This window comes from Nannochloropsis gaditana (assembly GCF_000240725.1).
Source record: "Nannochloropsis gaditana CCMP526 unplaced genomic scaffold scaffold754, whole genome shotgun sequence".
Lineage (NCBI taxonomy): Eukaryota > Eustigmatophyceae > Eustigmatales > Monodopsidaceae > Microchloropsis > Microchloropsis gaditana.
In genome coordinates, this window is record NW_005803199.1 from 714 (window position 1) to 13,971 (window position 13,258).

The 13,258-nt window shown below is 53.0% G+C and overlaps 3 protein-coding genes across 3 annotated transcripts; 1 reads left to right on the plus strand and 2 right to left on the minus strand.

Moving 5' to 3' along the window:
* Positions 1 to 1,355: 1,355 nt before the first annotated feature.
* NGA_0493810 (atp-dependent protease la) lies at positions 1,356 to 3,425 on the plus strand (the record flags this gene model as incomplete). Its single annotated transcript, XM_005853748.1, has 7 exons — positions 1,356 to 1,466; positions 1,593 to 1,678; positions 1,954 to 2,040; positions 2,325 to 2,459; positions 2,691 to 2,778; positions 3,047 to 3,093; positions 3,414 to 3,425. Exons 1-7 carry the CDS (start codon positions 1,361 to 1,363, stop codon positions 3,423 to 3,425), a joined length of 561 nt encoding a protein of 186 aa, XP_005853810.1. The 5' UTR covers positions 1,356 to 1,360.
* Positions 3,426 to 5,814: 2,389 nt separating this feature from the next.
* Positions 5,815 to 7,329, minus strand: NGA_0494000 (uncharacterized protein; the record flags this gene model as incomplete). The annotated part of the gene is made up of 4 exons (XM_005853750.1): positions 5,815 to 5,983; positions 6,254 to 6,659; positions 6,886 to 7,034; positions 7,178 to 7,329. Coding segments are annotated over 4 exons (876 nt in total), but the record flags the coding sequence as incomplete, so codon positions are not given.
* A 2,227-nt stretch (positions 7,330 to 9,556) lies between these two features.
* NGA_0493900 (atp-dependent bile acid permease) lies at positions 9,557 to 10,177 on the minus strand (the record flags this gene model as incomplete). Its single annotated transcript, XM_005853749.1, has 3 exons — positions 9,557 to 9,741; positions 9,848 to 9,911; positions 10,013 to 10,177. Coding segments are annotated over 3 exons (414 nt in total), but the record flags the coding sequence as incomplete, so codon positions are not given.
* Positions 10,178 to 13,258: the final 3,081 nt, after the last annotated feature.

The following is a 13,258-nucleotide window of genomic DNA, read 5'->3' on the forward strand; positions in this document are numbered from 1 at the left end:
TGACGAGGAATACTGACTCGTCCTCCTTCGCTTCCTCCCTTCCTCCCTCCGTTGGAAACTTTCCCTTAGTCTTTCCCTTGGCGGCGTCCACGACGAGGCAGAGATTCGCGGGCACAGGAGGACCTACATCGGCGCCTTACCGGGAAATATCTTGCAGTGTATGAAAAAAGCAGGTGGGTGCGAAGAGTGGGGAAGGGAGGGGGAGGGGGAGGGCAGAAGGGAAGGGCCGGGAAGGGGACTCGGGGGGAATGGATGAAAAGCCGTGGAGAAATTAGGCGTCAAATGTGACAAACATGCCACGTGGTACAGGAACGCCGGATCCTCTATTTCTTTTGGACGAAGTTGACAAATTGGGGTCGTCGATCCGAGGAGGGGATCCCTCTGCCGCCATGTTGGAGGTGAGCCCGTCCTCCTCCGTCCTTCCCGCCCGACCTCTTTCCCTCCTTCCTCCCTCTTCCTCTCTGACAATGCTTTTATTTTTGCCCTCTCAGGTTTTGGACCCCGAGCAGAACAGCACCTTCACAGATCACTACTTGAACCTACCTTATGATCTCTCCCGCGTCTTTTTTCTTGCCACGGTATGCTTTTCCTGACTTCCCCTAGTCCTCCCTCTCGTTCTTGCTCTGTTTCTCCCTCCCGGCCCACCGAACAGACGTTGTCATGCCTTGCCTCACCTTCCATCGGCTGCCCTCTTATTCTACCCCCTCTCTCCTTCCCGCTGTCAGGCCAACCAAACGGACACCATCCCCGAGCCCCTCTTGGACCGTATGGAGGTCATCAATCTCCCAGGCTACACAATCGAGGAGAAGGTGCGTCCCGCGTTGCTGGCTTGCTCGCTTTTCTACACCTTCCCATCCACTTCAATCCTCCCTTCTTCCCGATCCTCAAGGTTTTTATTGCAGAGCAGTACCTCATCCCGAAGCAGCTGGCAGCGAACGGTCTAAGTCCCGAGCACGTAATCGTCACTCCTCGGTAGGGAAGAAGGAGAAGGACAGAGAAAGGCAAAAAAGAGACGTGGTATGACGCTCAACCTGCCTCGCTTTTTTTATCCAGAGCGGTGCAATCGATTGCCACGGGCTATACGCGGGAAGCCGGCGTTAGACAGGCACGTCCGCCTTCCTCCCTCCCTCCCTCCTTCCCTCCCTCCTTCCCTCCCTTTCTTCCTTCCCATGACTCTCCCGCACATGTCGGCCTTACCTCCATTGTCCTCTCTCTCCCTCAGATTGAACGAGAGCTGGCTGCGGTCTGTCGTCACGTGGCCATGCAAGTGGCCTCTCACTCCTCTCCTGCCGTCCAAGTGGAGGGGGGAAGGGAGGGGGAGGAAGAGGAAGGGATGCAGGAGGGAGGCGGGGGTGGAGAAATGGGGGAGGGCGAACATGGGAGGGAGGAAGGGCTGGAAGAAGGGGTCGAAGGTGTCTTGACCCGGGAGCCCTTTGAACAGGTGGTGGTAACGGAGGACGTTCTGGGTAAGTCTCGCCTCCCTCCCCCCTCGCTCCCGCCCTCCCCCCCTGCCTATTCCTGCCCGTGCTTCTCGCAGACAACACGTCTAGGCGGTACCTTATCCCTCTCTCTTTGTCCCCCTTTCCCCGCAGAGGAGATCCTGGGGCCCGTGCGGTATGAAAGCGAGGGTGCGACGCGTGTGTCGGTGCCAGGAGTGGTGACGGGCTTGGCCTGGAAGGTGAGGGAGAAGGGGGGTTGAGGAGGAGGGAGGGCGGGGAAGCGGGGAATGTCCGAGAGGGAGGCCGATGTGAGAAGCGTGTTGTCGGTAGAAGAGGTTAGAGCCAAAAAATAAGGGGACGAGAGAGGGGGGTGGGGAGGGAGGAGGAGGGCTCAATTGCTGTGTGGGCACGTGTCAGGAATGACGGAGGAGTTAGAGGACCTAGATTGCCTCTTATGATGAAGCTATCAAGTACTTTATACCCCCCTGCTTTTGAAACACATCCATGGCAACAGACGACGGGTGGAGAGCTTCTTTTTATCGAATGCTCCCTGGTGCAAGGCGGGAGGGGGACTCTGACCATCACGGGCAAGCTCGGCGAGGTAGGAGCCCTGGGAGGGAAGGAGGGTGGGAGGAAGAGGGAAGGAAGAAAATAGGGGGTGGAGATCGAATTTCGTGACAAGCTATGACAGTTATAGCCACTGGAATGAGTTGGAGGGAGCAGAGGGTTCTAGGGGGGAAAAAGGGAAGGAGTGTGAAGAAGGGAAGGAGTCCGAGAGGTTGAGCGGCGTAGGACAGATCTTCTCCGGAGGTAGTGTTTATTTGTAGAGCTGCACACTCACCTAGCCCTTCTCACGGCGCCCTCTTTCCTCCTTTTTCCCTGCAGGTTATGAAAGAGTCGGCGGCGATCGCCCTGTCCTGGCTCAAGTCCAAGCTGCCCTCCCCCCCGCCCACCCCGCCCCCCTCCACCTCCTCTAGGACTCCCTCTCCGAGGAGCGAGATCGAATCCTGGGTCGGTCCAGTTCTTCTCCCACTCACACCCACCACGGACATACACCTTCACGTTCCCGCGGGGGCGATACCCAAGGTTGGGGGGGCGAGAGGGAGGGAGGGTACTTTCTTGACGTTCAGGGGGAAGAGGGCCACGAGCGGTGGGGCCGATGCATGTGACGTAGCAGAAGGCTGTAGTTCCTGGCTTTTACATCCATCCTTCCCATCCTTTCTCGCTCCCTCGCGGCTCTCCTCCCCTTAGGACGGCCCTTCCGCCGGTGTGGCCATGGCAGTGGCCTTGGCCTCCCTTGTCACCGGCCGCAAAGTGAAGCCTACGATCGCGATGACCGGTAAGGACAAGGGGAAGGAAGAGAGGGGGGAGGGGTGAGGGAGACAAAATGAGAGGGGCATGTCTGGAATGTCTGTTTCCTACGGCAGTTCTTGAATATCTTTGTCCGTTGTGCTCGAGAGTGAGATCCTCTATACCGAGGAGCAGCATTCCTCTATACCGAGGAGCAGTACCCTTCCTGGACGTCCCATGTTTTTGTGGGTTTTATGACTCTCGCTCGCTGAACATGTGGGTATATGCTCATATCGATCTTGTGTTTGGTCACGCAGGTGAAATGACTCTGCGCGGACTGGTGCTGCCCGTCGGCGGTATCAAGGTGCGTCCGACACCACCCCGTGGTGCTCTCCGTTCCCCCCCTCGCTTTTCCTTGCTACTTTCCTCCCTTTCTGGCAGTACACTTCTTTATTCTCTCGACCTTTTGCTCTTGCTTCAAGGAAAAGCTCTTAGCGGCCCACCGGGGCGGTATTCGCCACGTCTGTCTCCCTCTACGCAACGCCAAAGATCTACAAGACCTTCCCTCATCCGTGCGTCAAGACCTCACTTTCACCCTGGCCGGGAATATCACCGACGTCCTCGCGGTGGCCTTCGAACCGCCCTCTCTCCCTACCTCCCTCCCGTCCTCCCTCTCGATGGAAGGGGGAAGGCTGACCCCTTCGTCGCTTCCTTCTCCCGCGGCTATGACTGGCACCATGCCTGTAGCGGCTCGAGAACGTGATAGAAATAGGGCAGGAGACAAGGAGGGAAATCGAGCGGAAGAGGGGGACGGTCTCTTCCCTTCTCAGGCGGATTTGTACCATCCTTTCTTTTCCTCAGGTGACCCGAAAGAAGGTGCTCAATCGTCCTATGAAGAGGGGACGGAGGCGGTGCAGGAGGAAGGGAGAGAGGGTGGGGGCGTTGAGGGACTAGATCTGTCGGGCCCCGTGTTGCGGAGTTTGTTGTGAGGAGAAAGAGGAGGCGGTATGGAGCGAATGTTACTAACCTCCTGTATGGTGGAAAGGGATAAAGAAAGCCGACGAAGAAAACCAGCACGCGTGAATTCGACATGGCAGAAATGGTGATGTACAGTGCGGTGGAGACTCGTGGTGGACCGTGACCGCTTTTAGTGAAGCGAGTTTTGAGGACGGCCATCCGCAGCCTGGCCCACGGGAAACCGGGAATTTGAGAGGCATACTCAGGCCGAGCGGCGGGGCATTGCATGTGGTACATCCCGCGTTTGGCGAGAATGGAAGAGGGAGAGGGTGGTTTTAATATGGAGGGAAAGAGAGCCCCATCTCATAGGAGGATCATTGTCATGAAAGAAATACATCTAAAAGGTATCCGGTGGTTGTTAATTTTTAAGATTTTTGTCCAAATTCTTCATTCTGCCTGTCGCACTATGAAGCTGCGGATGCCGTACGTCATGGCCATGTTGAGTATTTCATCCAGCCTCTTCTATTTTCCTTTGATTTCCAGTCACTCCATGGTAGAAACCCCCACGAAGTCATTCCGAAAGATTTATGTCGCTCTGTACTTTAATGATTGTAAAAACTTTATCCTTCTCATTCGCGCCCGTCCGTGCGTGCTCATGGCCATATATCATATTTTCAAAAATTGTTCCTCAGCTTTCCTTCTATATTCCTCGGACTCGCTGTCATTCCAGGCCCAAATTTTATCGGTCGTCTCATCCCAAGATAATTATTTTGCCAAAGCCAGATTTCACTCGACGGCAAAATGAGCCCCACCGTGTCCAATATGTTCGGCAATGGCAGAACAACCGCTTCCGACATGTCTGGTCATGATATGCCCTTTTTATCCGCTTGATTTTCCTCTTTTTGCGGTTTGCTGCCGCAATTTATTTCAGCTGACGCCATTCCTTGTATATTCTTTCTGCGCACCTTCCTTCCCGTTGCCCTCTCTGCTAGTTTTGTCTCCGGTCTGCGGCACATTCGTCGAATCAAGCTCGTTGACATCTCAGCTCTCACTTCAATGCGGTCTCATTCGATATTCTTCTCGATCGTTTATTCTCCGCCACGCTCCTCTTGTATCCTCAAACTTCCGCCGTCTAGGGTACAATCAAGTATTGTCAACTCTCGTTCTGCTTCCTCATCCATCCTTTTCGAGCAGGCAGCCAGACACCAAACATTACACAAAGTATCCAAATCTGTCCCGAGCATTACATAATTTGCACGCTTCTTCGCTCCCAATACAGGCTTCTCCAGTTTCCGCAACAACTTCTTCGTCAAATCTCTCCAGCCTTTTATACAAGATCATTGCCTTCCCCCTCACCCACCGATGGGGGGAAAACCTCTGCTTCCGCCTCCTGCGTCCAGTCCTGTGCAAGTAATCTGGCTCCTCCCTCTACGCTGTCGGTCGTCTCTTCCCCGTGCTCCTGTCCTCCTCCCTCCTGGGCCTCTGCCGTCACCCGGCGCGATTCTTCCTGTTGTTGAAGTTGCCAATTTTGCAAAATTTTCGACTGCCTGTCGCTCATTCCAAAAATATTCGATGGTCGGACCGCCGCGGGCATCGAAGTCCACCAGCGCTTGACATCCTGAAGGGTTGAAGGAACTACAGCAGAAAGGGAGGAGAGCATGGGCGAAGAAAATGCGCCCAAGCCAACATCCTCCCTTTCTCTTGCTCCCTCGATTGCCTCTTCTGGATCTCTGTCTATTCCTCCGAACCTCCTCCCCTCTCTTCCATCTTCTGCACCTCCACCTTCCTCCACTCCTTCCCCTTCCCTTTGAGATCCCCTTTCCTTATTGACCCAGTCTGAGGACAACGAGGAGCTTGGCCTCAAACGTTTTCCATGATTTGTTTCCCGTAAAATGTGACGCGAACATGGACATGGCTCCAGCTTTAGTACAAATAATTCGCACAGTTGAGCTTCATCTCCATCGCTACAGTCCTCTCTGCCGTGCCAGCCAGCAGCTTGCAATTTTCCACCCCTCTGCTCGATTCCATCGGAGCACATCCCGTTATTTTCCCCTTTGTCTCCTTTCTTCTTCTCCATCCTTGTCGTTATCCTGGGGGCGACAATCCTGGAGCTCTCCACCATATACAAGCCTATGTCGCCTTGGCCATTCATGGCCTTGATAATGCATGTGGCCTTTTTCGCATCGACAGTCTCCCCTTCGGCTTGCGTCCTACTGTCCTGATTCCCATCCTTGCTCCTGAACATGTGCTGCAAGACCGTACGGACCCACATTGGTCGGTCATCGGGGGCTACCAAGCTGGACAAAGAAAGACAAAAAGCCACACAAAGGGTGAGAAGTGAGATACTTCCTGTGATTCAAGTCACTTGTAGACGGTAAATCAAGCACAGGTGTGATCATAAGCATACATGTCTACGTGTAAGAAACGAGCACACGCTCTGCGCACTAATATCGATACGCACAGATCACAACATGTAGAGCATGCATGCTTTTCACATCATCCACGTGTACATCAACCGCAGTGCATCCTTCAGCGCCCTCCCCCACCCCCCGTTACCCACAACGTACGCTGCGAACAACAAGGACCACTCCGTTTGGAGCTGAACCTGACCCGCCACCGAGAACACCACCTCGCCAAAGAGCTCTTCCATACGCGCATTGGTCGCACCCACCAGGCTTCCATCTTCCGGTCTGTAATAGTGCATATACATGGCTCGCGTCTGGTCGTCCTCTCTTCTGAAGACCTCGCTCTTCTGCAGGTCCTTGCTTAGCCCCTGCACCAACGCAACGTGCTCATGTGCGTCCTCATTCCTAAAGCCCTCCTCCAACACCATCCCCAATGTGGACGCAATGACCTGGTACAGACCATGGGTAACGTCGACACCGGCTCCACGACTCAAAATCTTCCATCCCCGGAGATAAGCCATGGCTTTGGTGCATATGACATGCATCTCTCGGTGCATTTCCTGGAAACCTGGCCATCAGTGTGGGAATCGTAATGGGACGTGACTCGTATGCGGACAGTATGAATGGACCACGCTCAGAGACGTAATCATCCTGACCTTGTCTGTCTAAGGCTTCTACTATAACATGAAGGGGGAAAGGGGCACCCTCACCATGCTGCATTCATTCTGTACTTCGACATCAAATGGACCAGCAGAAAACGATCGGTAGCACCCAAATGACTCACTATCGCTTACCTGTGGACATGATATCCGCGATTGCTTTTGTATCCATATGCTTGAAGACTTCGTCTAGATGGGGCTTCGAGCCCAACAGTCCCAAAATCCACCAATCGTCTTCGACGGTCAACACGTCAGTGTTTGTATCCATAGCTTTCCTTCTTCTTCTGGGCGTGGTTGTGGATTTTCTCCGTTGTAGGCATCGCGAGTATGTTTCAAAACACCTGCATGCAGGGTGCGCCCATTTGGATCAGGTGTGGATAAGAAACCATCGGCGCGTGTCTTCGTGACCGTCTACATGTCGACCTACCTGTTACACGGATAGCGGCCTCGACACGCTATTTTCAACTCCTGGCATTGCTTGCATGCCTTTCCCCACAAACGACGGGTCTTTACAGAGTCTGAGGTCGAAGGACAAGTCCCGGACCGGGTCGAGACATCTGAAGACAGCCACTCAGACATATGTGAGAGGTATGCATTTACTGCTCTTCCCGCGTAATCTCTACAGATATGGCAAGAAGTGTAGGAATGTGTGAGATACAAATGCTTTAAAATGCAATGAAAGGGTGAATAAGACGGAGGTTTTTGCAATTAAGCAAAAGTCCGATATAGGCGAGCTCGCTTTACCGATGGTGACCAATGGTCGCTCTAATCAGTATATCACACGAAATAATGAGACATTGTCCTGAAAACTCAGGAGCTTGCCTGCCGCATTAGATATACGGACGTTGTGAACTTTCTGGAAGGCAACAGCCCATATCTTGTCGAGTCAGCGCATGAATGACCTTTTTTAACCGTTGATATAATTCCAAGAACTTTCCTTGTGAAGAATGTCGCTGTTTTCGGGAGATATTTGTTCAAACTTACGCGAAATCATTTTCTCCTCTACGGCTATGGCGAGGGGTCGAGGCATTGTTGCGTAAGACAGCTCATTTTATAGGAAAATTATGTGCATCCGTAAGTGAATGCAAGATTCTATGGAGTGACGGATCTTTGACTGCGTGATGATAATTTTCGCGCTTTATTGATCCTGATCTACCACCGGGAGGAGATGGGGATGGTTGAACCGTGTCCGGTGCCCATGTTAGCATGACGTAAGCGAATGGCAGATAAAGGTTGCTTTTCTTTGGCTTGCTTGTGTGTAATGGTATATATGCATAACTTTGTGCAGTGACACGTCGCTATAGCTGACCTAGAAAAAAGGCGAATTGACTCGGGATGGGTATAATTCTAGCTTGAGGCCAAAGAGTGAATTGATTTTACGCATGATACTACAAAGGACTGAGGATCAAAACGATAGATTCGAAGAGATTGTATTGTTTTTCGAGATACACCCAAAGAAATAATGTTATTCTTAGCTTTGGTGACAAATATCTTGAAGCTCACACCCTTGTGAGGGGCACAAACAAAGAAAGAAGTATATCCTTAGCTCACGATACCTCCCGACAACCTTCTGTCTTTCCTTATTTCCTTTATGAGTAATACATAATGAGCCCTCGGTGTTCCTCTGTCTTCCCGTAAGCGGAGAATCGCGGTGGCGTCAGTACGACCCTGTCTCATTTAATAAAGAAACTTCACGGGAACAGGTCCCTTCAGTGCACCCACCTCATCCATTGCTTCACAGCGTACGCGTACTGCATATCCTAGGTTGTTGCAGTACAATTATCTCATTTCCATACCTCCCATGCCAAGATACACCGTCTATGATCCTGCCAGAGTCTTCCTACCTGTAGCCCCTGCTTTATCGTCCACCCCGCACTTTTTCCTGCAACTGTACATTTTATCCCACCGATAACAAAATCAAGCCTCGACTCATGCTGCCGCCGGCGTGGGTATTGCTTTTGGCAGTGGCATCGTGGAGACAGGCGCTGACACGCTTGACCCTTGTCCTCCCTCGGCCCCACCCTCCAACTCTGCCCCACGCACGAGTGCCGTGAAGAGGGAGTTTCTCCGTCCAAGAAGGGTCTGAGGCCTGTCGAACTCGACCAGACGTCCGTTCTGCATTACCAGAATTCGATCCGAATCCAAAACGGTTTCCAATCTGGCGTACAAGAGACAGCGCCAGGAAGGGAAGTGCATAGGTTAATTAAATTTATATAGCCTACGCGCGCAACTGCTTCCATGATATCTTTGCTTATCCTCTCATTTCGCTCGCACGAAGTTGAACTTTCAATTTTCTCCCTCCTCGGCCAAACTATCACCTCCCTTTGTCTCTCCTTCCGGCCCTCATTTCGGCCCTCATTTCATCCATCTTCTCTCGTCCTCCTGCTCCCTCCCATCTCACCTGTGTGCAATCGTCAACACAGTGCAGTCCAAAAACTCGCGTCGAATGGTTTCCTGGATGAGCTGGTCAGTAGCTTGATCCACACTACGGGAATAGGAGGGAAGGGGACAAAGAGTAAGAAAAAGAGGGATCAAAGCGCTTTCGTACTCTTATAAGCACTTTTGTACACATAGACGTGTGGTGTGCAATGTTTCGACATGATAGGCATCGCCGAAAAGGGTGCACAGAAAACAATACGTAAGAAGTCTCTCATCTCAACATTAAGTCCACTTAACATAATCAAATGCCAGAGCAAGAGAGAGGAAGAGGGACCGCGTGACCCGATTCGCAGAGGCGAACTTTCTCGCAGGCGGGTGGACCCCTCGCTCCCCCGTACTCCCAACCCAGCAAGCACAACACACACCTGGACGTGGCTTCATCAAGCAACAATATACGGGGCTTTCGCAGCAAGGCTCGTGCCAGGCACAAAAGCTGCCGCTGTCCTGAGGAGAGGTTCTCGCCGTACTCGGACACGGGTTGATCTAGACCCAGTGGTGACGTGCGGAAAGCGGCTTCCAAAGACGCCTTGCGGAGCGCGGACCAGAGGGTGGCTGATATTGAAAGGCAGAGGTATTGGGACGGAATGTTTAGCGGAGAAAGGCAGGAAACGGGGGAATCTGAAAGACGCTAGAGGGGCAAGCGAACGGGGGGACGTACCGTCGTCGTAAGTCTGGAACGGATCCAGGTTGCTCCGAATGCTCCCCGAGAAGAGAACAGGGTCCTGAGGATAGAGATATTTTGAAAACAAATTACACTTCTATGTGACATTCCGCTCTCACCTCTCTGTCACATCAACCATCCCCTTTTTCCTCCCTCCTGCACCTGTGGAATCACTGAGACAGCGCTTCGCAAGGTTGCCAGGCCCACTTTGGAGATGTCCACGCCGTCGATCTCGATACTGCCCCCTTCCAACTCCACCAAACGTAGGAGCCCGACGAAGAGCGAGGACTTCCCGGCACCCGTTCGGCCCACTATCCCGATTTTTTCCTGAATTGAGGAGAAAGGGAGGGAAGATTAATGGAAGGGGCAGAGGCTTTGGTGCGCCATGACCAACATTTTGCCACGCATGACATAAACGCTCCATCTTGAACTTTGTCCTTGCATGCTCTACTTGTCTCTCCGTCGCGTACATTTCCTATGACCTTCTTCATTCCTAACGCTACGCTTCCACCGCCACCTGGTCCCTTCTACTCCCCTCTATCCTTCCTGAAGCGAGTCATTCCTTCGGCACCCACACAAAGGAAAAGGGGAAAAGGAATAAGAGACGAGCATAGGGAGAAAGTGGCTAACCTTGGGTCGTATGGCGGCTGTGAAACCTTGGAGAATGGGGCTGGTGTCTTCACGGTAGCGCATGACGGCTCGTCGGAAGTAGATACCACCCTTCCAAGGCCAGCCAGAGGCCACTGGGAATAGGAAGGGGGGGCGAATCGAACGAAAACAAGAAAAGGGAGAGAAGAACTATCAAAAGTTGCTTTATCAATACAGTGTGGGTGGAAAAGACGCTTTGGTGTCCGTCAATAGAGTCGAAGGGGACGGACGGGAAGAGAGATGGGTAGAACAAGACAGGATAAAGAGCGAAGGTAAAGGCTACCATCTAAGTTTGCTACCATGCCAAGAAAGGCGCAAAAATAGAGGCAAGAGGAAGCAAGAGGACTACAAAAGGGAAGAGAGAGATTGGGAGGTAGAGTAAAAGTAAGCGAGGGGCGCCTTACCCAGACTCGCGTCATCCTGCAAGTCCCTGACCGGCCGTGTGACCATCCCAGCGCCGGTCGTGCCACCGGAGGAAATGTTTCGATGCAAGGCGTCCAAAGCAGACAGATCGTGGGCGTGTGAAAGAGCGCTGTGGAAAATGGGGGTGGTGAGCAGGGGGGTGAGCCAGCGTGCGGGAAGGTCGGCTCCTCGTGAGGAAAGGAGCAAGAAGGGCACATCATGACACCTCCTAAATGGCTATTGAGACAAAGGGGGAACAGAGTAGGGAGAAATATGGAACAGAAGGAAGAAAGGTGGGAAAGAAAGAAGGCAGGGGGAGAAATAAACGTAAGATAATCACTTACTTCAAATGCGCAGGTGCCTCTGCAGGCACGCTCTCAACAAGTTGCTGGACTCGCTCCACAGAGTTCATGATGGCTTCCGTCTCTGCCAAGCACCGCACTGCCCAATTAAGAAGCCCGGTCACGCCTAGAGCGTTCGTGAGGGCCAGACCGGCAAGGCCCGCACCTGAGGAAAGGGGCGAAGCGAGGGAAAAACGTGGTGGCGATAAGATGTGGTGACAGGCATCAGAAATTGTTAAAAACAAAACCTATGTGAATCAAAAACGAATCGGAGGTCGACAAAAAGCATCTAGATAACGTAAGGGGAAAAAAGAAAGGTGAAAGCGAAAGGGAAAGAAAGGCAAAAGCGGGGAGGGATGGCAGCGGCATACCTAAGTGTCCCATTGCGGTGCCGTGTACGGACAAAACAGCCCCAATACCCACAACTCCCGCCCCCAATAACTCCAATCTGACAGAAAGCCAGCGATCAGCTGCTTTCAGAGAGATGTATGCGCGGACATTGTCATCCACCTGTCGGGAAGGGGGACAGGGACAGGTTGGGAGGAATGGATCGGATTAAAATGATGGGGATGGGGAGGGAGGCCAAGAAAAGGGAGAAAGGGGAGAGGGAAGGTAAAAAAAGGAGGGAGAAGTGAGACGGCCATGGGAGTCAATGGAAGAGGGTGGGGAGGAAGGATGGAAGGGAGGGAAAGACAGAGCTCACTTTTGCTTCATTGGCCTTAATGAAGGCCTTCTCCTTGCGAAACGCGCGAATGACGGACAGTCCTCCCTGTTTGAGCGGCAAGGGGGATCAGCATTAGCATTACCCTAGCGTTTAACTGGATCGTCAATCCGCATTCATCACACCCTTCCTGCGCAAGCCTTATCCCTTTCCTCATCTCCTTCCCCTCTCCCTCCTAGCCTGTCTTTATTCCCTCCTCTATCCTCACCAGCGTCTCGCTGAAATGACTGTAGATGGGAGAACGAGAAAGCGAGTCTAGTCGTTTCAGCTCTCGGGTGACGGCTCGGAAATAATTCATGACCGAGAGGTAAATCTACGAAGGAATGAGGGAGGGGAAAAGGAGAAAGCAAGGACGAGTAAGGTTCATGAGGTCGCCGAGTCTGTGTTGAGCCACATAGAAATGCGAGAAGCGCAATAGGGAGGTAGAAAGGGGAGGTCGGAGGGCGGTACCCAAGAGATTGGAAAGAGGGCTACGGAGAATTGTGGCGTGGCAGCAAGGATGGCGCCCAGCGTGCCCACGAGCTGAAAGACACAGGTGATGAACATCCCTAGGGTACCCGGGAGTTGCTGGTCCACTGAGGGATGGACCCCGGGAGGAGAGGGAGAGGGAGGGGGTAAAGTATGAGCGGTGCGTGCGTACTGCCAGGCGCCTCATTGACAAGGAAGAGGAAAGAGGGAGACAGACGCCAAGCGATGGAAGCCGAGCCCCACCCAACGAGGAGGGGGAGGGAGAGGGAGAGAGAGGGAAAGACGGCAGACGGGAGGCAAGGTGGTTCTGACCTTGATCCAGATCCGAGGAGAAGCGCTGCACCAGGGAACCTAAGGGAGTGGTGTCAAAATAGCGCATAGGGGCTCCGAGCACTTGAGGGGAGGGCAAACCGCGGAGCGAATGAGTAATTGAGTGATGGGGAAAGGAAGTAATTGAAAAACAGGGCAGGAAGGGAGGCAAAGAGGGCGGGAGGAGAGCGATGTACCTTTTTGCAATGCGCGGTGATGGAGGTAATCCGAGGCGCGCACCCCGGCGAGGACACTGCCAAGGTGATAAAGATACATTGCTATGAGTGCTAGCCCCATTCTCTTCCGCCCACTTTTCGTCCCTCCCTCCTCCTTCCTCTCGTCCAATCTCCACCCCATACCTGAGATATGTCCTAAGGTAATTGAAAGCAGCGACCATCGCCGCCATCGACGAGACACCGAGGAGGTACACTCGGGCTGGCCTTTTGATGTGAAGGGGGTCGGAGGTCCAGGCGGCGATGATAGCCTGTAGGAAATATATAGCCTACGCGCGCAACTGCT